The sequence below is a fragment of the Struthio camelus genome, chromosome Z, assembly GCF_040807025.1.
Source record: "Struthio camelus isolate bStrCam1 chromosome Z, bStrCam1.hap1, whole genome shotgun sequence".
NCBI classification, from domain to species: Eukaryota; Metazoa; Chordata; class Aves; order Struthioniformes; family Struthionidae; genus Struthio; species Struthio camelus.
Genome location: NC_090982.1, coordinates 4,922,651 through 4,946,290, shown reverse-complemented (window position 1 = coordinate 4,946,290; position 23,640 = coordinate 4,922,651). Strand labels below are relative to the sequence as shown.

The following is a 23,640-nucleotide window of genomic DNA, read 5'->3' as shown; positions in this document are numbered from 1 at the left end:
AAAGAAAAGCCTGCTAGGAAAAATTAAGAAAGGTATCATTCTCACCAGTACTAACTCTGATTATGGAAAAAAATATTTAAAGAGGAATTTTTAAGGCACGAAAAGTTCTGTATGTGTTAACAGCTGAGCTCTCATAATAGGATACATGCTAGGAGCAGGTCTGGCAGATGACAAGTAAAATAACAAGCAGTTCCTTCATTCCAGCTGAAGGCTACATTCCACAAGGCAAATTTTCAGCTTAAATATTTTTATCATCGCTCATTTTACTGTAAAACTTCTCAGCTCATGTGCAGGCAGCTAGCGCTTCAAAGGCAAGTCCTCAGTTCCCTGCAACTCAACTGTTTGCACAAGGCATGGCATATGCAAAATGAAAACTTTATTATAATACTGGTGATAAATTTCCATATGGGTGAATAACTCTAATTACTTTGTGTCAATAAGTTTCAGGGTTTTTTTTTCTCTTTTGCTGCTGTTGTTGATTTCTCAGAAAGCAAATTACTGCACCATTCTCTTTAACGTCTTCAGGGTTTCCCGTTGCTGTGACTCAGGCCAGAGACAAATACTCACCATCATGGGCAGTAAAAATGCAAACTGTTATTAACTGTTAGTTAATCAATTTGCTCAAATTACAACACAATCTGAACACTGTAATGGGCACTGATCTTTATTCCAAAGCTTCTGTGTCTGGATGGGACAGCTATTGTGACCCAAAGAGTTTTTAAACTTTTTTGTCTGTCCAAAGAAAATCTATAAAGTATTAAAAGGAACTGCAGATGTGAATGAGAGATGAAACAGACACAACGTTTTAGAACCTTTGCTTTCAGTTCAAAGGGGAAGGATGTGTTTTTAGCTATAACCCAAACCTTACAACAGCTCTTCTCTTCACCAGCATAATTTAATCTCTTGGCAGAAATTCTCTACTGCAAAAAGGCAATACCAGTAGAAAACCTGAAATGAGCAGAACATGGAGTCAGCATGAACATGAAAGGTTGAGACTGCAGTTTGTGAGACCCTCCTTCTGTTCAGAATTCCTGAGATTGTAGGGTGTTTTGAAACCTCTGAGAGATCCTCTGAGATGTGCATTGCTGGAAGCTGGGAAATATTACCTTGCCCTTCTCTCATATTCTTCTCTTACAGACATTCTCTACTGGGCTGGGTAGACCTTTGCTTTCAACAGCCATCGTTATGCGCACCATCTGCTCACAGCCCATGGATCTGGAACCAAACATTCAAAAGGATGCAATATTGTAGGCCTTGAGTAAACAAACAACTAGACAAAAACCCTGTTTGATTTGCAATTTTAATACTTCCAGAAACTCTGTCAAGCTTTCTCCTGTAACTGAACGGCTAAAAATGTATGTGATTGGTTTTTTTTAGTCTTACATTTTTCTTCTCTTTTGCTCCAAATGAATGGTTTGGAAGCGTCTCAGCTACTGAGTATTATAGTTTCAAACTTTAGGGATTTGTCTCTTACTGAGCTGAGTTCTTTGTACTTAAGCTGATTAGAGTTGACACTTTATGAACAATTCCCATTACTCCACCATAATAATGTTGAAAGTACTTACTGGTAAAGTTTCTCAGTTCAGCTGATCATCTGACTCTAAAGAGAAAACGTATTTTTTTCCATTGCCAGATAAGGTTCTGGCTTTTAGACAGTCTGTTCATTGTCCTCCCTTTCCCCATCCAAATACTAACAAACTTTTGATTATTCCCTCCTTGAGCATCTCTGATTCCAGATGTCAAGGTGACCTTCCCTGTCTTTGTCATGAATCAGTGTGCCACTGATTTACACTATGAGAAGAAAATTCAAGTTTCCATTTTATATTTTTAAGCTTATGACAGATGCTTCTCAGACACATGACTCATTGTGAGATGGAAAGGGAAAAAAATGCTGTGTATCAACATTATGGGTAAAGCCTGTCTCACTCTCTACTGTCACTGAAATGCTTTGAACATGTTAGGTCTTTTTTCACCTTTGACGTTGCAGAAAGTGGGTTTTTCCTCTCAGTCATACAAAATAGTCATTCATTAGTAACCACGGCTTGTGCTGACCCATTGTTCAAGGGATTCTAAGCATGGCTCAGAGAATTTGCCAAGTAAAACAAAATCTTTTAAAAGCAAAAAAGGGAAACACACAAAACATTACAGACACCTCTGTTTTAGGAAATTCCTAGAGCCATTTACACACAGAGGCACCCACTCCTGCCGTGCGTCCTCTCTTGGAGAGCATCTTCTGTAAGTCTTTGGGGAAAATGAAAGGATTTAGATCTTGGCTTAACCATTTATTCAACCTGAAAAGAATACTCTGAGGTTAAATGTGTAATCACAAGACTGTGGGTCTCACATCAACACCGTCAAACACTGACAATGAACTGATATTTCCAGAGTCCTGCTGCATGTGTAAGTTTTGTGGTGGCACACAAATCCCACTATAACTAAATAACCTGTACTGTAGGAGTTGTTCTTCTCTGTGACACCGATCTGACAGCCCAGCACAAGAATAACTCTGCAGGCTGCAAAGCCTTTGTCTGGGGAGCCTGCCATTAACGTGAGTTATAGCTTAACAACAGCTGACTGTCATCTCACAATGCACTACTTAGGCACATGGAAGCAGCACTAACCAGCTATGGAGGACGAGGGAATTTTGTTCCTCTAATTAAGACAGCCTAAGTAGCTCTGCTCACAAAGCTGGTGGATGGGAAAAGTGAAGGTATTTGAAATGGAGGGTGAAAAACCTTGTTGCTGCTTAAGAAATGGCAAAAGTATTATTTCATCTTGACGAAGCAACAGATAAGCATTACTTCTAGGACTCATCAGGTCTCTTCTTTGCAAGACAGGAGCTTGTCTTGCCACGGCTACTTTGGTAAGATTGGGCTTCATTTTGTCTCCTGTTTCACTGTAGGAAGTTCTTTGATGGCATTGGCTGATGGATTCCCATCAAAACCATCTAAGTTAGAAAACTATGGTAAGTCTGTGCAATTTCACAGTAGTCAAACAGTAAGCAGATTTTTTTTTTTGTGGGGACAACAGAGCTGCATAGAGGTACCTTGAGGGCAGATGGAGGCACCTGACAGAGCTCTACAGTGCTCTTAAAATCGTGAACATAGGAGGTTGTACAAACCACATGCACAACCACAGGCCAATTGTGTTAAGAACAAGGCTCAAGTTATGTAGAAAGACATGAAAAGTTTGCATGTACCAGTAGACTGAAAAATGCAGCTCACAGTTATCAAGAAAAGAAACCTTATCAGTTACCACTCACAGAATGCATGTACACACATGCCTCATGCACTGGACATAGTCATATATGTAAGTATTTGCATTGCAGATATAGAAGGTCAGCAGATAGTACTTAATTACTTCTGCTCGGATTGCTATAAGACACTAACAAAGGTAGATGAGATCTTAAATTGTTCATGCAATTCAGCAGAAGGTTCTGCCTAGCAATAGCTTAATTATGAAAGTAGGAATGGCATCATGCAGCAAAGGAAGGAAATTGACGGGAGGTGAAACTCCACACACAGCACTAATAATATTCTCCCTTAGAGCTCTGTACTGTTATAGCTGCGTATCACTGCGGTATAAATAATACATTTAAAATAAACAGCAATAGAATTGAGAAAGACCAAGTACGGAGACCAGCTCCCACAATTTATCAAGAGTAAGAGACTGGAACCACTGTTTGGAGAGTCTGATAGTAAGAGGCACCAGGCTGATTTTCCCTTCTGAAATGGGTTTTAAGTCAGTTTAACTTTTATACTTTGTTCCATCATAGTACTACTCTCCTGTTGAGAAGGAAAGGCTTATTTTCTTGATACGTTATCTTTTTCAACAATTATGTTGCATCTCCTAACCATATTTCAAACACAGGTCAGCTGTCACAAGGTCACAACTTTCCTCACAAATGGTAACGGTAGCGATACATTCCCTTACAAAGGTAGACGGGACAATGTGTCCCTGTCTTTGAAGAGCTCTGAAGGGGAGCAGTTAATTTTATTCACAATAGACATGCTATACATCCACATATCTGTGAAAAGCATAGAAGTCTGAACCACCTCATCCTTCCTCAGAGCACCTCTCTAAAAGAAAATCAACTCTTTTCACAACGAAGCAGCGTAAGATTGCTAACCTGAGAAAACAGCTAAATAAAAATGAGTAAGTCTTCTCCGTATCTAGCAAGGCAGCTTGCCTTCTAACTCTATATTTCTATCACTGTGATTAGTATCAAGTTGTAAATCTGAGATACACTAGTCTCCCTGAGCAGTGGGTATGGCAGCTGAGTGCATATAAAGCTACCATGGCAAAAGACAGAAATTCCTGTTACTGATTCTCCTCTCCAGCGTTTGCTCCAGAGAGAGAAGTAGAAGCTGATCTTTTCCTCATCACCATTGCATTTTTTTAACCATAACTACAAATATTTTCAATAAAGAATTGCCTCCCAGAAGAGGTCAAAAAAGTCAAGAATTTTCCACTAAACCATGCAAAACAACAACCATGGAAACCCAGAAAATATGGATATAGCAGAGATTAAAAAAAAGGAACAATTAAAAACCCCAGCAACTTATCAGATGGTCCAGGTCTGTCTGTATTACACTATCAGTCTTGCATATAAGCTATCATAGCATCAGGAAGTACAACAAATTAAACAGAACAGAAAAGCATTGCAAAGAATAGAGGTGCTTCTTTCATATGTAATGGATTTATCTTTGCAAAAATAAACAACACTCAAACACAGTTACCATAATGCAAAGAAAACATTATCATTAGCATTTGATTCCTGAATTTCTACAAATTTCCTATGGTGAGTCATTTCATCTCTCTGAACATCTCTGGCTGTCCACCTATTAAATGCAAATCATTTTTGTTTCTCATACGCTTTATCTATTTTGAAAAGGCCATCAAAATAGTCCATCTGTCCTGGCTCCTTGAAGCAGGGACATTTCCAAGTCCATAGGCTACATCTTCCACTGCACTTAGGCATCTATTAAGCACTAGCATACAATGCTAAGAATAGCTACGCAGTTAACTACACATTTTAAGAAAGTAACAAATAAAACAATTCAAAATCAAAACTGCTGCAGAACTGCCAGACAGTTTTACATTATTATTGTCCACTGACTTCTCAAAAGGATATGAGGCTCTCTTATCAGCACTAATATACCACAGATAAAATAAACACTTGCATTTGCAAAAGTCAGAGATGGAGTAAGACCTACTGGATCAAGTTAAGATAACAAACATCAGAATTATCATCAAGATAGCTTTTACTGTGCTTTTTGGCCCAGTTTAATACAGTACAGGGGCTATGGACTTGTTAGCAGAAGGTCATCCATCTTAGGTTGTCATGCAGACAAACACAGCGTGCAAATCAGAAACATCAAATTCAGGTGGATTTCTATCGATAAATAAAATTTCCCTCAGGCAATCATTGATTTTTGTACTTGTAAACTGAAACTGACTGACCACAAGGCTGGAAAGAGCTGATCTTCTTTACTCATTATATTTATAGGAACTCTGCTGGCAGTTCTGATGGACATAGCTTCAGAAGGGCTGGAAGCATCAGAAAGCTTCTCAGCTATCCAAAGGACTGTTTCCACAGAAGAAAGAAAACTGTGATGGTATAGAAAGTCAGGATGGTTCAGGAGTCAACTCTCTTTGAAATTTTTACTATAACTACTGAAAGAGACCCAAGTTTAACATCTGCCTTTTGTTTCACACAGAATGCTGAGATTTTTAAATTTTATCCTGATAAAACTTAAGAGAAAAAAAAAAATTAGTCCAGTCTTCTAAACAGCTACATAGCTCACTAAAAACACTCAAAATCAAAATATTTCCCTTTCCATAGTATTTTAGAATTCCACTAAGAACATATTTTGAAAATGCAGGTTTCATTTTGTGTAAGAGAACCTTCAACCAATAAATCAGCAGATCTACAGAAAGCAGATAAGTTGTCTAAGAATTCTATGTGGATCTGAAAATCTTTTTTTTTTTTTCTTTCCAAACAATTTAAGGAAACTCTTATTCTCTAAAGCTTCTATGTGACATCACTGAAGCAACATATTTGCATCCATATGTTTCTGATCTGTCTGCTGAATTACTTAGTTACTTTGAAACCTATTATATTAATCCTGCTGGTGAGGTGAGATCATTATGTGAAAATCTCAGCCTTGATTTTTAGAATAAAGTTTGTATATTTCAAGACTGCATCTGAAGGCTTGAGGGAAAAATAAATAAATAAATAAATAAAGCTCTTAAAGCTTTGACAGAGAGTAAACTAAAAGTATATCTATCTCCACAGAAAGCAAGGGTTATAAGAGATGCATAAAGAACTTTTTCAGGCCTAGAACAGAACAGGGACAGAGGCAGAGATCCAGATGGGACTATGATGAAAAAGAAACAGCTAAAATTGACTTGATTTCCAGTAAACCGAGACATAGCTATTCACCATGAGAGATGTCAGGGTTAAGCTTTCATTGGCCAGTTGGTTTGCATATTCTCTAGTGCAATGACTGACACTGAGTATCAAAAAAGTCTCTTATCTGTAAGAGAACCTTGTTAAATCAGTATCTACCAAATATCTCTGTTCCTTACCTCCCTGCTGTACACTCACAAAAGGTGAGGTACCTATGCAAGCAGGTAAACTCATACTTAACATAAAAAATATATATATTTGACAAGTTGAGAGTCCAACCAGTAGCATGATATAAGATTCCTAAGTTATGCTGCAAATTTTTCATTGCTATTGGCTTAGTCAGAAAGCACAGTCAACATTTCCAGAAATCAAGATAATGAAGCCAAGTTCACACCACAAATGTTCAATCAGGGCTACATTATCTTGTTTGCATCAAATGATTTATTTTAATGAATTCCTTGAAGAAAGAACTAAAATATCTCAAAAGTATACAAACTGATATTTGAAGTCAGTGGACCTGTGAGAGAGAAGTCATATGTTTTTAAAATTCCTCTTATTGCCAAAATGGGATTCTTTACCACACTTTCTACAAAGCACACAAGAGCACCATTCAGAGTATACCAATGAACCAGCTGCTTGCTAGGTAAAAAAATAATCTTTATTTTCTATCTTCCTGTCTATTTAGCTTTGCATATTAGGAAGCAATCCAGTGAAGCATAGTCATTGTTCTGCTGCTCACTGAAGAACATGAGGCTAGCAAATGGGCTCAAATTTTATCAGGCTGGCAATCTCACTGACCTATCTGGGAAGTATGGGGAATGAGAAAGCTAGGTCTCACTACCGTGACATGTTAAAACTTAACAGGACAGGAAGTAGAAGACAGTATCTGCGTTGCACAAGTATTAAAATGGGTAGAAGATCCAAATTCCTATTTTGTGGGGTTTTCTTCGGTTTTGTTTGTCTTTTTTTTTGCATGCCAGCAGATGTTTTCTGTTGTTTGAGTTAATCCGGGAACATTCTGCTTTTATTCAGAGACATGGCGCATGCCAGGGGAAAAACAGACATTACATCTATCAAATATCCAGCACCGTGTAATTCTTAATCATTTCTGAGTCACCTTATAAATATTCCACTGATATATTGGAAAAAATAAGCTAAAAATACCTCAGTATAATTGTAGTACTAAAAAGCATTCTTAGAAATCCTAAAATATCACTAAACAGTATCACAGTTTTTCTCACTAAATATAAACTGCAAATTTTCTCTGAGTTTTGGTCACAATTTTTCATCTCAAATACCTACTTGGATATACCTATAGAGGCACATAGAGGTACATTCTACTGAAGGTTTGACCATGCCTCAGATTATTACCATCTGCTGCTCTTCCATGTGGGTACTAATGACACCAAGGGCAAATTGGATACCATCATTCAGAGCTCCGGGAATGGTGGTCAATGGTCTAGGAGCCCAGGTCCTTTTCTCCTCAGTCCTGCCTGTGAGGAGGAAGGATGGGAGGAGGAGGAGATGGATTTTCCAAGTTAACAACTGGCTGCGCTGCTGGGGGTTAGCAACAGGGTTTTGTTGCTGATGGGGAGAGATGGGATCCACCCCACAGAATCACAGAATCATTTAGGTTGGAAGGGACCTCTGGAGATCATCTAGTCCAACCTCCCTGCTCAAGCAGGGTCACCTAGAGCATATTGCCCAGGATCACATCCAGAAGGCTTTTGAATATCTCCAGCGAAGGAGACTCCACCACCTCTCTGGGCAACCTCTTCCAACGCTCTGTCACCCTCACAGTGAAGAAGTTTTTTCTCAGGTTCAGATGGAACTTCCTGTGGTTCAGTTTCTGCCCATTGCCTCTTGTCCTGCCGCTGGGCACCACGGAGAAGAGCCTGGCCTCATCCTCTTGACACTCCCCCTTCAGATACTTGTACACGTTGATGAGATCCCCTCTCAATCTTCTCTTCTCCAGCATAAACAGGCCCAGCTCTTGCAGTCTTTCTTCAGAGGAGAGGTGCTCCAGCCCTCTAATCATCTTTGTAGCCCTCCGCTGGACTCTCTCCAGTAGGGCCACCTCTCTCTTGTCCTGGCGAGCCCAGAATTGGACACAGGACTCCAGGTGAGGCCTCACCAGGGCTGAGGAGAGGGGGAGGAGCACCTCCCTCCACCTGCTGGCAACACTCTGCCTAATGCACCCCACGATCCCATGCGCCGCCTTGGCCACAAGGGCCCCTTGCTGCCTCCTGCTTCACTTGTTGTCCACCAGCACACCCAGGTGCTGCTCTGCAGAGCTGCTTTCCAGCAGGGCAACCCCCAGCCTCTCCTGCTCCATGGGCTTCTTCCTCCCTAGGTGCAGGACCCTGCCCTTGCCTTTGGTGAACTTCAGCAGGTTCCTCTCCACCCAACTCACCAGCCTCTCCACGTCCCTCTGAATGGCAGCACAGTCTTCTGGTGTGTTAGCCTTTCTCCCCAGTTTAGTATCATCAGCAAACTTGCTGAGGGTGCACTCTGTCCCTTCCTCCAGGTCATTGATGAATATATTGAACAAGACGGGAAAGCCAGGACTGACCCCTGGGGGACACCACTAGCCACAGGCCTCCAGCTTGACTCTGCACCATTCACTACAACCCTCTGAGCTCGGCCATCCAGCCAGTTCTCCATCCACCTCACTGTCCACTCGTCTAGCCCACACTTCCTGAGCTTACCTAGGAGGATGTGATGGGAGACAGTGTCCAAAGCCTTGCTGAAGTCCACGTAGACAACATCCCCCGCTCTCCCCTCCTCTACCCAGCCAGTCATTCCGTCCTAGAAGGCTATCAGATTGGTCAAGCATGATTTCCCTTGGGTGAATCCATGCTGACTACTCCTGATCACCTTCTTGTCCTCCACATGCTTAGAGAGGACCTCCAGGAGGAGCTGTTCCCTCACCTTTCCAGGGATGGAGGGGAGGCTGACAGGCCTGCAGTTTCCTGGCTACTCCTTCTGGCCCTTTTGGAAGACTGGCGTGACATTGCCTTTCTTCCAGTCCTCAGGCACCTCTCCTGATCTCCAGGACTTTTCCAAGATGATGGAGAGTGGCCTAGCGATAACAGCCACCAGCTCCCTCAGCACTCGTGGGTGCATCCCATCAGGGCCCAAAGCAGGGCACGCGTGTCTTTGCCAACAGGTTGACCAGTCTGCTAAGGAGGGCTTTAAACTGGGAAAGATGGGGGAAGGGAAGTGTTATAGAGACAGAGTAGTCCGTAAAACACCGCTCAAGTCAGGATGCCTGCAGAAGGTGCATGCAGTCAGCGGAGTGTGTATGGGACACGGCTATGGAGGATCCTCTTGCACCTCTCCTGGGAAGCTTGCGTGCTCGGTTGCCTCTCTGAAATGCCTGTGCACCAAGGCACACAGCATGGGGAATAAACAGGAAGAGTTAGAGATCTGTGTGCGGTCGCAGGGCCACGATCTCATTGCAGTGACAGAGACATGGTGGGATAGCTCGCCTGACTGGAATGCTGTCATGGAAGGCTATGTGCTGTTTAGGAAAGGCAGGCCAGGCAGGTGAGGTGGTGGAGTTGCCCTTTATGTGAGGGAGCAACTAGAATGTGTGGAGCTCTGCCTAGGGGTGGATGAAGAGCAAGTTGAGAGCTTCTGGGTAAGGATTAAAGGGCAGGGTAACATGGGTGACACGGCTGTGGGGGTTTACTACAGGCCACCTGATCAGGAGGAAGTCATCAATGAGGCCTTCTACCGACAGCTGGAAGTAGCCTCACGATCACAGGCCCTGGCTCTCATGGCGGACTTCAACCACCCTGACATCTGTTGGCAAGACAGCACAGCTAGGCACAAACAGTCAAAGAGGTTCCTGCAGAGCACTGATGACAATTTCTTGACCCAGGTGGTGGAGAAGGCAACGAGGAGAGGTGCGCTGCTGGACCTTGTCCTAACAAACAAAGAAGGTGTGGTTGGCAATATGAAGGTTGGGGGCAGCCTTGGATGAGTGACCATAAGATGGTGGAGTTCAGGATCCTACGAGGAGGGAGCAGGGCAATAAGTAGGATTGCAACGCTGGACTTCAGGAGAGCTAACTTTGGCTTCTTCAGGGACCTGCTGGGAGGAATCTCCCAGGGTAGGGCCCTAGAAGGAAGCGGGGTCCAAGAAAGCTGGTTAATATTCAAGCATCACTTCCTCCAGGCTCAAGATCGGTGCATCCCTCTGAGTAAGAAGTCCAGTAAAGTGGGTAGGAGACCTGCATGGATGAGCAAGGAACTCCTGGCAAAACTCCAACAGAAGAAGGAAGTACACAGAATGTGGAAAAGGGGACAGGCCACTTGGGAGGAATACAGGGACGTTGTCAGAGCGTGCAGGGATGCGACAAGGAAGGCTAAGGCCCAGTTGGAATTAAATCTGGCAAAGGATGTCAAAGACAACAAGAGGGGTGCTTCAAATACATCAATAGCAAAAGGAAGACTAGGGAAAACGTGGGCCCGCTGCTGAATGGGGTGGGTGCCCTGGTGACGAAGGATATAGAGAAGGCAGAGTCACTGGATGCCACCTTTGCTTCAGTCTTCACTGCTAAGGCCAGTCCTCAGGAATTCCAGACCCTGGGGACAAGAGAAAGCCTGGAGAAAGGAAGACTCTCCCTTGGTCGAGGAGGATCGGGTTCGAGATCTTTTGTCCAAACTTGACATCCACAAATCCATGGGCCCTGACGGGATGTACCCACGAGTGCTGAGGGAGCTGGTGGCTGTTATCGCTAGGCCACTCTCCATCATCTTGGAAAAGTCCTGGAGATCAGGAGAGGTGCCTGAGGACTGGAAGAAAGGCAATGTCACGCCAGTCTTCCAAAAGGGCCAGAAGGAGTAGCCAGGAAACTGCAGGCCTGTCAGCCTCCCCTCCATCCCTGGAAAGGTGAGGGAACAGCTCCTCCTGGAGGTCCTCTCTAAGCATGTGGAGGACAAGAAGGTGATCAGGAGTAGTCAGCATGGATTCACCCAAGGGAAATCATGCTTGACCAATCTGATAGCCTTCTAGGATGGAATGACTGGCTGGGTAGAGGAGGGGAGAGCGGGGGATGTTGTCTACGTGGACTTCAGCAAGGCTTTGGACACTGTCTCCCATCACATCCTCCTAGGTAAGCTCAGGAAGTGTGGGCTAGACGAGTGGACAGTGAGGTGGATGGAGAACTGGCTGGATGGCCGAGCTCAGAGGGTTGTAGTGAATGGTGCAGAGTCAAGCTGGAGGCCTGTGGCTAGTGGTGTCCCCCAGGGGTCAGTCCTGGCTTTCCCGTCTTGTTCAATATATTCATCAATGACCTGGAGGAAGGGACAGAGTGCACCCTCAGCAAGTTTGCTGATGATACTAAACTGGGGAGAAAGGCTAACACACCAGAAGACTGTGCTGCCATTCAGAGGGACGTGGAGAGGCTGGTGAGTTGGGTGGAGAGGAACCTGCTGAAGTTCACCAAAGGCAAGGGCAGGGTCCTGCACCTAGGGAGGAAGAAGCCCATGGAGCAGGAGAGGCTGGGGGTTGCCCTGCTGCAAAGCAGCTCTGCAGAGCAGCACCTGGGTGTGCTGGTGGACAACAAGTGAAGCAGGAGGCAGCAAGGGGCCCTTGTGGCCAAGGCGGCGCATGGGATCGTGGGGTGCATTAGGCAGAGTGTTGCCAGCAGGTGGAGGGAGGTGCTCCTCCCCTGCGCTCAGCCCGGGGCAGGCCTCCTCTGGAGTAGTGTGTCCCCATTGTGGGCTCGCCAGGACAAGAGAGAGGTGGCCCTACTGGAGAGAGTCCAGCGGAGAGCTACGAAGGTGACGAGGGGACTGGAGCATGTCTCCTGTCCCCTTGGCACCTTGCCAAGCAAGGCTGAGCGAGCTGGGCCTGTTTATGCTGGAGAAGAGAAGACTGAGAGGGGATCTGATCAATGTGCCCAAGTATCTGAAGGGAGGCTGTGCAGAGGATGGGGCCAGACTCTTGTCCGTGGGGTCTAGCAACAGGACAAGAGGCAGCGGGCATAAACTGAAACACAGGAAGTTCCGTCGGAACCTGAGAGAAAACGTGTTGACCGTGAGGGTGAGAGAGCACTGTCACAGGTTGCCCAGAGAGGTAGTGGAGTCTCCTTTGCTGGAGAGATTCAAAACGTGCCTGGACGTGATTGTGGGCAATGTGCTGTAGATGAGCCGGCTTGAGCAGGGAGGTTGGACTAGATGATCTCCAGAGGGCCCTTCCAACCTCAAACCATGCTGTGACTCTGTGAAAAGTTACTCCTACATATATTTGATTTTTCAGCATCTCAGATAAGGTCTGCTTTTGTAAGGTTTTAGATAAGGAGTTATTTATTCCTGTTGCTTGTAACAGAGTGGAATGCACACAATGCTAATGGAATGCAGCCAACTCAGCTGTGGCAAACTCATGGACGCAGAAGCAAATTACGCTAAGGAATTTACATGTCTTTTCTATTTCAGACTAGCATGAGCATAAGACTGAAGAAAAGGTTAGTCTGAGCTGAAAGCAGACCTCAAATGTTCCTGAAATGGCACAAATGACAACAGATCAAGAGGGTACACTAGGGAGGATAAACTTTGGGAGCACAGTTGCCTGTCAGTCAGGCATTAGCACTTTTAAAAGGTTGTTTACAGGTCCATGATCAAATTTACACACTGTTGCAGGCAATATGCTTATTTACGGGTTAATGCAGATTCACGTGGTGAGAGGAATTTTAGAGCTGCTTCACCTTCTAAGTGAGGAATAGATGGTATTTTTCCAGTATGCTTTGAGTGCTGGGTAGCATGAATCTGGTACCATCCCAGAAAACAAATCATGCCTCTCCTCCTTCTGGCCTTGTTCCAAGACAAACTAATCTGCTACTGGCTGTTATTAGCAGCAGATTACTAAACATATGGCCTGCTAGCTCAGCTGGGTTGGTGACACGGAGTGGTGAAACCATATTATTAGTGGTCAGAATTTAAGAGATGGAGTGAAGAGCCTAATTTCAAGATTTCAGGTTGAGCTGGCTGTTCAAAAACACTATCAGAAATGAAGTGTAGGAGATAGCAAAAATCACTGGTAAAGACCACATCTGGAACACTTTGAAATGAATTCTACTAATCACTTAAAATGGCATAACGTTCTGAGTCCCAGCATTTCCTTTCACATGAAACACTTAGTAAACAGTGACAAAAATCAAACTAGCCTGTGCCTTTAATGCTCACCAATTTTAGTTGAACTAAAAAACAGTACAAGACTTCTTGATTAAAACTGCACAGCAGACTGGGGAATCACTGACTGATCCACATGACTCCTTACTATTTACCCTAAGCTCAGTGACTGGGTTTGAGGACTGTCTAGACTCCTTCTAAGCTCCAGTACCTAATTCTTGTATAAGCAGAGACCCTGGAACAACCAAGCCACGTTACATACCAGACAGAAACAGGGAACCAAACTGCTCTGAGGTATAATCAGTCAGCAAGAAAGTTATGCACTGTTAAAAAGGCTAGGTATCTATCTATCCAGTAAATGGCATCATTTGCTATACATATGGAGCTAACACAATGCTTCTCAACCTTCGTTAAGCATAGAGCATATCCAGGTTTTTCTAAAATGTACTAGGTTTGTGGACTGGTTAACCTGCCAGCTTGGTTTACAGAGAAACATCTGCTAGCTCCCAAACAAGAGGAACAGAAGAAAAGGGGAGATGAGGAGGTGGCTATACATTATTTAGTTGCAAAATATCTGCCTAGTATTTCCAGCCTGGGGAAAGAGACACAAAACTTTCTTGAAATGATAGCTCTGAGCCAGTGCTCTAACTTGCCATACCCAACTCTAACATACCCATATGCATGGAATTGACCTAGTTTAATGACTGGAGAGACGCTGCAGCCATACAGTAGTCTTCTATGTCTTGGCGATTGCTCTTCATTTATATAACAGATGAAATGAAAGTTCTCATGAGCATGTGGACGTGTGGAAGACAGGACCAAGCAAAGGCAGCAATAGTGAAAAGAAGAGAAGCTTTATAAAACAAAATTATTCTTTAGCCCAAATCCAGCATAGTTTTAACAGGTGCAAAGATCAAGCAAAAGGATTGTAATGTATATGAGTCTTCAGCAGGCAGTCCACAGCTATAACCATCCATCATCAGATGATCAGTTAACAGTCAGTGGTCTGACCCCCTCTCTTCAGCCCCAGGCAAATGATCCTCTTAAAATAAAAGCAGCAAAACAGCTGCACAGATTTTATGATTTTTATTGCAGGATGTGTGTGTAGGAATAAATGGTGGTTCCTAGATGTTGATGCTATTGCAATGGCTGCAAAAGGAATGGAGATAAAGTATATGGAACCGGCCACTTTGTCCACACCTGGGGCACCTCTCCATTCATTGGGAGAGCAATAGGACAGATGTAGGAGTGATGTAGGACAAAGTTAATGACATCAGACACTCTCCTCATGTTCCTACACGCTGTAAGCCCTTTACCGAGTAAAAATAGGTGAGGAGTCCCCATTTACACCCTCCAGTCAGGGTGCTCCCCTGCTTCTGCAGAAGAATGCCCAAGTGGTAACTAGTCTGGAGGCTTCTGAAACCATCTATTACTGGCTAAAGAAGCAGAAAAATTCTACCAGAAGGTTATTAAGAAACTATTACAGAATCACAGAATCACAGAATCGTTTAGGTTGGAAGGGACCTCTGGAGATCATCTAGTCCAACCTCCCTGCTCAAGCAGGGTCACCTAGAGCATATTGCCCAGGATCACATCCAGAAGGCTTTTGAATATCTCCAGCGAAGGAGACTCCACCACCTCTCTGGGCAACCTCTTCCAATGCTCTGTCACCCTCACAGTGAAGAAGTTTTTTCTCAGGTTCAGATGGAACTTCCTGTGGTTCAGTTTCTGCCCATTGCCTCTTGTCCTGCCGCTGGGCACCACGGAGAAGAGCCTGGCCTCATCCTCTTGACACTCCCCCTGCAGATACTTGTACACATTGATGAGATCCCCTCTCAATCTTCTCTTCTCCAGCATAAACAGGCCCAGCTCTTGCAGTCTTTCTTCAGAGGAGAGGTGCTCCAGCCCTCTAATCATCTTGGTAGCCCTCCGCTGGACTCTCTCCAGTAGGGCCATGTCTCTCTTGTACTGGGGAGCCCAGAACTGGACCCAGTACTCCAGGTGAGGCCTCACCAGGGCTGAATAGAGGGGCAGGATCACCTCCCTCGACCTTCAAAGGATTGAGTTCTTAATTTAGTGATCGTTTTGAGTCTCATCCACAAGGGCCCTGCAGACACTTGGTCTGCTATGTAGATGCATCTTTGGCAATGTACTGGCTTTCTCTTTGGCAGTGACATCACCCATATGCTTTGTGCAAAAAATCTGAAACTGTCAGCTACCAAAATTTAGCAGCCCAGCATGGACAGGGTAGCATATTTCTAAAGATACGTTGTCAGCTGAAGTCCTAACTCTAAATGCATTAAGAGTATGTTGCCATTTGCATCAGCCTTAACTAGGTTATTTGATTACAGAAACTGAATACCCTTGAAATCCTACTCTATGCAAACTTTTACAGCTTGAAAGTGATCTTGTACTTCCATCAAATGCCAAATTGCAACTGGTTAATCAGTTTCTAATCAATTAGCTCTTGTCCCTTAAGCAGCCTGTCAGTGGTGAAATTAGAACTAAGAACCACAGGACAATTCAAGCTCACAGGGACCTTAAAAGGTCTTTAGTCCAATCTCCTGCTTGAAGTAGTCAAGAGAGATCAGACCAGGTTGTCCAGGGATTTATGCAGCCGGGTCTTGACAATCTCCAAGGATGGAGATGGCACAACCTTTCTGAGCCTCAGCTTCACTGCCTGACTGACCTCATGGAGACAGAGTTTTCCTTTATGTCAAGTCAGAAAAGAAGTTCATGTTCTTGTCTATTTCAGGAGAACACTCTGTCTTCTGTACTATTTTCTTGCTTCAAGCTACAGACCTAACTAAAAAATCATGTGGCGAAACACTCTGACCTGTGTTAGGCATGAGGTCAGACTAGAATAGATGAAAGATAATAATCCCCTGTGGCCTTAACTATCTAGATATTTTTTCCAGCGATTCTTAAGAGGGAAGAAAAAAAAAAAAAAACTATTTCCTTCCCTCAAAATCTAAACAAGACAGAATTACTCTCAATTTAAGGCTGTACCAGGGAGGGAAAACAAAATAACAGCAACCTCCCCCTCAAAAAAACCCAAACAACAACACATGAGGGAAGTGAATTTGTCTTGTTTAGGAATCAAGGCCTGAAGAGAGCACAGCAGTAGATTGCCCAGATCCTCCTTTGGCACTGCCCAAGAAGACATAGTTTAAGCTGCCAATTACATTTCACCAAAACCAGCAGCTGTCTCAAGGATCTACCGCTTCCTGCTTCAAGAGATTCCTTCAGGCTTTTTACCAAAGAGTACAGAAATAAAAGAGTAGGAAAAAAAAGTACTGTTGAGCCTGCAGAGTATTTAAATTGTCCATATAAGCCTGGGGAATATACCGCTTCAAAGATGTCTGAATACCTGTTAGGTACCTGGAAGAGCAGTTAGTAGGTACTGAAGAAGAAGAATTTACCACCAAACTAAATAAACTACCAATACACTACCAAAATTCATGCTGGGGACTAATACTGATAGCTTCACTGGTGTGGCTTGAGTCGACATACCAGTAAGCATACTCCTCCATCCTGTTCTTACATTCCCATTCAGTGAGGGCTGAGACACAGGTCAGGATTATATATAGAACTTCAGTCTTGAGAGCTGTCAGCTCGTTACATGCTTTAAAGCCACTTAAAAACGGAGCAAAGAAATTGAGAATAATGGAAAGGAAATCAGGAAATAATCGGTAAAACTCTCTACAGGCTGTGAGGCCATCTTCCAAGAGAGTCCTTAAAGCTCTACTTTATCTAAAGAGAAGTGCTGCTAATACTCAGCACTTGTTTTTGTCAGCTACTCATGACTGTTATCAGCTCTTCAGTTCCCATACCAGCTCCTCTCCCCCCTGTCAGCCCACTTAGTATTAAGGCTGGATGAAAAGGCAATCAGCAAATGAACGGACTAGAATAACTGGAGAAAGAAGAGATGAGATAGCTCCAGACCACGGGAATCACATAGACTGGTAAGTGATCAGAGGTTATAGTGCACATATAAATACTGAGAGGCATTTCTGTTATGAATAATATTGGTAACAATTTATAACTGAACTGCATTCATTTCTTTTTAAAACACAGAAGGAGGGGAAAAAAAAAAAGAAGTCCAAACCACTAAGCCTGGCTCTCTCTATCCTGAAATTATTTTCCTTTAAAGTAGCTCCTCAGTGAAAGCAGTCCTTAATCACAATTCTAGAAAGTCATTTTTTCTAGAAATCTAGTTTGCATGAGGTATGTCAAATGAAAGAGAACAAGTTTAACAGGATTAAGCTGAGAAGAATATGTGCAAGTTTCTGTAGTCAGCTCCTAGAAATCCTGCTCTAGTTTTCTTAACACTCATTTGGTCATAGAAAGGTTAGGCAAAATCCCATACCAAATACACACTTTTTCCAGAGGCGTACACTGACAATCACATGCTACAAAGATCCAAAGCAATTAACGAATCTCTTTAATAGCCAGATACTTGGCTGAGGAGTTCTTTTGCAGAACTTTTTGCAAAAACTCTTTTCACGTTTACAATCATAGGGACAGCATAACATAAGGTGAAGTTACACTGTGCTTTAAAACCACTGTACTAGTAACAAGGGCATATCTAATCCTGTTTAATTTTGACATCCAAGTATATCATCTTCCAAGGTCTATTTCAATAACTTTGAAGAACGAGCAACCAAAACTTTCACCATCATTAATTTCTCAGAACGAGCATAAAGAGAGGTTTGCTTTGACGCTAAAGGTAACAGAGAGCCCATGGTACACTTCCTAATCAAAGGCTGCTGCACAACAGGCAGTAACAAACAGTACCCAGCACAATAACAAAGCTTCTCTCTCTCTGATCAATTGTGAAAAGCAAAACATTTAACAATACACATACTGAACTAGTGTATTTCTTTCAAAAGCTTTACAAGCTGTACTCATGCAGGCTGGTATTACCATCTCCGTTTTTACAAATAGGAGACTGACGTGTAAAGGAACTAGAGTGATTCCCTTGAAGGACAACTGATTTAGCCAGGAACAGAACCTAGAGTGCCTGACAACTGTTCCTAGCTACAGAGGCTACAGAAACATTGCCTCTGTTGGACACATTCTGACCAGACGTCCCTTTGACTAGTTTTGGGTGACTAATTCGGGACTTGATGAGAGAAAAGGTCCTGAGAACTCCAAATTCAGGTCAGTGGGCTTCTATTTTTGAACCACAAGATCTAGGGACACCCAAGCAATTTTACTGAATCAGTTAATCAAAAAGATAATGAGGAAGGTACAGGTGGTCACTAAAGTATCTGCAACAGACACTAAATACAGGCGGAGAGGGGTGGATAGAAGAAAATGCTGCCTGATGCAGTAATGCTTCAAAGGTAATCTATAAAATCTCTTCATGGGACTGTCATTCATCTTGGTCTACTATACAACCATGGCACCCAAACAGGCTCAAGCAGACCTTCCCCTCTCCCTTTGGCTCAGTTTAGAGGGATTTCACAGATACCAAGCATTCATGTTCTGACTTATATCAGTTCAGCTCCATTCTGGAGACCACAGGTTTTTTCTCTTACTCATTTTCTATGGATTTGATACAATATATAACAGTAGGAGCTGCTGGGAGGAGAAAAATGGTAGAGGGTATTTACTGGTTTCATTCCTAGGTTGAATATTGTCCTGAAATGTGCAGAAAGTGATGGATTTTTCTTTTAGCACAGAGAAATGTGCCCCAGACAGGCTGCAACCATTACTTAGTAGGAAGAATCTTTGGACACTTAACAATAAAACAGACATAGATGATAACAAGGAGTCTCGCATTAGACTAACAGTTTACAACAGATATGTGCCTTCTGCATAAAAGTTCCTCCAGACATATCTTCCTAAAAACATCAGTGAGGGGAGCTATTAGAGGTGCAAGCTTGTGTGTCATAGATTATTTGCTTGTTCAGAAAAGCCTATGAGCATGTCAGTGTGTTTGTTTCCTGCTCCTCATGCCTGCAGACAGGTCACAAACATTTTCTGCATGTACAAACTGCAATAGCACAGCAAAATAGTGGAATGCTGCAAGACAGAAACGTGGTATAACCAAAGCCTAAAAAAAACACCAGTGGAAGCACTAACACCAACATACTACCCACACTTCACAGCACTCCCAATCCAACCTAAATTCCTAAATAAAATCATTTATTCACAAGAAATAAAAACCAACAACACATACTTGAAGAAACCAAACCCATTCTTCACTATCCAAAAAATAACGCGCTACTTCTTTGGAAACCCTCCTTATTCCTGCTATGCAACAGACTGACAAAGTTTAGGTTATGGGGTATAGTTAGTGCCTTGTTCTTTTTACCTATCGGTGTTGAAAAGGGACAAGGACTGGGAAACAAACTGTATTTTTATCCAGCCGAATAACTCTCAAGGCCAAGAAGCAGATATTTCAAAGTTCAAGATAGCTTACTGATACATGCAGCCTTTTTACATATCATTTGCTACCATTTAACCTCAGACTCTAAATGAATAAAAACTGCATAATATTCTGCTGAACTCATTTTAATAATTGAACATTCTTCTTATCTGTTACCTGTCCATAGTATTTATACATACTATTCTCACATCTCCTAAACGAAGCTCTGAGCGAAAGCTCATTCACTGCAAGAAGGTAATCAGGATTTGTTAAATAAAACTGTTACAAGTTTACATAAGTACACTGAAGTCTCTAAGGTATAACATCTCATCCTTTTTATTAATAGCAGCCACAACTAAAGATGTAGGCAATGTCTACAAAAGACAATGCACTTTTCTGCTAAAGTCCTCCTTATCCACAGGGAACTATCCCAGCAAAGATATTTCCACCCACTTGCCCACCCTTGAGCAAAACTAATCTTAGTATACAAAGGAAAATTGTGCTGCCTTTATTGTTCTTTGCTCTGGGCTGTCTGCTAACATGGGTATGTTGGTTAAATCACAGCCAAGTGATAAGTTAGTTGTATACAATCTTGGAAAGACAATTTGGAGAATAATTCACTTCCCCATTCATCAGTTTGGGTAGGAAGTCAAGAGAGGGTGGGAGGGCAGAGTTCACTGCATTCCTGACTCTCCAGTTCTTGTATTGTGCACAGCTTTACACACTTCGAAGGGAAGGTGCCATTCTAATTAAGCTTTGCTTTCCATCTGCTCTGTATCTGCACAAAAAGCCAGGTAAAGTGCAAAACTGTTCAAATGTGATTAGCTTCAACAGCTAATAATGCATTGCTGCTAACTTTTAAGGTTTAACCTGAGAATCTTACCAGGAACAAAGGTTTGGGATAAAAAACCCACTATATCTAGCAGGCATGGGTAAGGTTTCATACATTTCACACTATTCCTGTAGGACAATTTCCTCTTCGCCCTCTGTACTTTAAGGGCTTGAGTTCCACAATCCCGAAAACAAGGGTCAAGAAGGAAGCATGCTTCGTATACAGAACGAAAGGCAGTTTACACTTCAGGCCTTCCTTGCGCTTACCTACGCTTGTAGGAAATATATCCTCATTGTTGATTTGCACCTCGATCCAGTCCATGAGAAGGTTCATATACTGAGGTGCTGGCAATGCTGTGGGCTTCTTGTACTTCATGTCATCCTGCCACCGGTACTCATACTTAGGGCCTCCAGACATCACTGGGCAGGTCCTCTCTGTGCAGAACTCACAGACAGTTCCATAAATGAGGTTGATCCTGTTGAAGAAGTCAACAACATGGACGGCCACCCAGTCATTTTGATCTTCTCCACTTGGCAACTGCACCGCTGCTTTCAAGTCCACACCTGAGTTCAGAGAGGCCTGCGCTCGTTTATGAAGCTCAAATCTCTGGGTCCCAGGTTCAAACTTGCGCTTTGGACGGAAGGTCTTATCCTTATTAAAGACTTGCTTGAGTGCTATAGACATGTCTGGTAATTTCTTACCTTGCAGCAACCAGCAGAGAAGCACTGCGGAGATTTAATATAGGTATTTAAAAACAGTTGCTCCCTGCCACAGGTCCTCCAGGCCCTGTTCTTTTTGTCCCAAAAGCGCTTGTTGACTTTAGACCAGTCTACCGGCTATTCCTCTTGAAAGCCTTCCTGAAAGGTTTCATGTTCCTAAGGACATGCAGAAAATAGAAATTAGCAGTAAGCTCAAATCTGGTCCTATCAATTTGTTACCATTTACCAACATCTTCTAGTAACAGTGAACTGAAAAGCAAATTTGAAATATATAACAAACCTTAAAAACTGACTAAACCTTAACCTGATGTACGCTTAAAAAAAAAAGCCTTTTTTTTAAAGTATTAAGGAATTAATCACTCTGCCTTTTTAAAATATCTACCCAAATGATACTTTCAAGTCATCATAAAGATGAAAATTAAATATATCTTGTATAAAATTCCTATCCTTACATAATTTTGAAGCCATCCTTTTCATTTACCTGTGTTTTACAGTGAGTGCTCATCGTACATAATATACATATAATTTTAGCAGAGAGAATACTGCATGACAATTTAGAAGTTCCTACAATGGCAGATGCTGCTGCTAAGCCTTCACCATAGCGTCATTCTGCTTCTTTTCTGTGTCTATGCAAAAAAAAAAAAAAAAAAATCCATGAAAAATCCATGAACAGTAGTGGTTTTAACTTTCTGTCAAACTATGTAGAATAATTAAAAAGCAATGGTGACGCTATCACTTTCTTTAAAGCTCCATTCAGTTTTTCTGTTGGGAATACTTGGCACAGTGGCTGTCAGAACAACACAAAATTCATGCTCTTCTTTTTTTTAATCTAACCTAGTCTGACTGACAGCAAAAAATGGTTTTAACAACCAGTCTGATTAGAAAAAAGAAATCAATTATTGTATTAGGGCCTTTTTTGTTCTTTTATATATATATGCGCAGGAGAGTATTATCATCAGTAAACGTAAGCAATTTTAGCTGATGGAGTAGCTAGTGGTTAATTAAATGAGACTTCTGTTTTAGTAACAAAGGTTTTCAATTAAAGCCCTACAGAGCAACCATTTCATGCTGTGTATTATATAAAATAAATGATAAGTCTTAAATATGCACAGAACAACAAAAATCCTAGGTATTAACGTCTAATGAATTCTCTTTACGGGATTATGCTCCCATGACGCATGCTCCCATGATCCCATTTTCCCATAAAAGAAATCATTCCCATGCAAATTTTGCTGGACTGTGTGTACCAGACACTACATTTTTCGGAAGGCAGTTGCCCAAGGCTTTGCTGAGGGGCAGAAAGGGGAAAAAAAAAAAAAAAAAGTGCTGCTTTCCCTCAAGCACCACAACAAAGCAAAACATACCTAAGCAAACAGAAATCTGATATCCTAGACAAGGTCTCCACACAACAGAACTTAACTGCCATTAAAAAAAAAAAGTTCTTCCAAACAGCTGAAAGGTTAGAACCCAGCCAGTTTTCCAGCAAGCAGTAATTACACAAAACTGCCATGGAAGTTCCTGTTTTTATCATTCCTGATGGCACATCTTCACATTGCCTTGCAGGGATATTCCAATCTGTTTATAAATGTTTATAAACAGCCATTCTTGCAGCGCCAGCAAAGTGTGAGAAGTTCAGGGATGAAAAAAATCCTCCAGCAAGACTATTGTCTTCTCTGACATGCCCCTTGAAGTTATGGTCAAGCACAGTTCAGATAGGCTGACACCTGAGGCAGGTTGGGGAAAGAAGTTTCAAAATATAACTAGCTTCGGAATTCTTTAGTTAAGTGTCACTGGCAGGAAATGAAGGAATTTGAGAGAGACGGCTCTGCCCTACAGTTTGTTATGCTGAACCCCGTAATTTCCATTCCAGCTCTCACATGCTTTGCAGCAGTTGGCTGTTTTTTTAAAAGTCCTCCAAAGAATAAGCAAGTACTGCTGCTTACAGTGAGCTTGTGACTGACACATTTAGAGATGGCATACAGCCAATGTCCCAGTTTGCAAGAGCAGAGAGTCTAGCTCCAGAGTTTTACAGCTCAGGTAACTACATTTTTTCTCCTACTTTAATACATCCAAAAGTCTTATGTGGCTATTTCAATTCCCTCATCTTCAAAAACATATTTTGAAGCACACTATTAACTGCTGCTAAAATTTTTCAAGAACAA

At 42.5% G+C, this 23,640-nt stretch overlaps 1 protein-coding gene across 6 annotated transcripts in view; it reads right to left on the bottom strand.

Annotated features, from left to right (window-relative positions):
* Nucleotides 1-23,640, bottom strand: part of MOB3B (MOB kinase activator 3B) — a 93,899-nt gene that overhangs the window by 33,302 nt on the left and 36,957 nt on the right. For 4 of the 6 annotated variants that reach the window (XM_068928363.1, XM_068928367.1, XM_068928365.1 and 1 more), the window contains exon 2: nt 21,026-21,634. In XM_068928363.1, the coding sequence (XP_068784464.1) occupies nt 21,026-21,443 (418 nt within the window). In that variant the 5' untranslated portion in view covers nt 21,444-21,634. Of the gene's footprint in view, nt 1-21,025; nt 21,635-21,959; nt 22,105-23,640 lie in introns of those variants that run through there. The other 2 variants (XM_009679982.2, XM_009679973.2) reach the window with 2 other exon arrangements.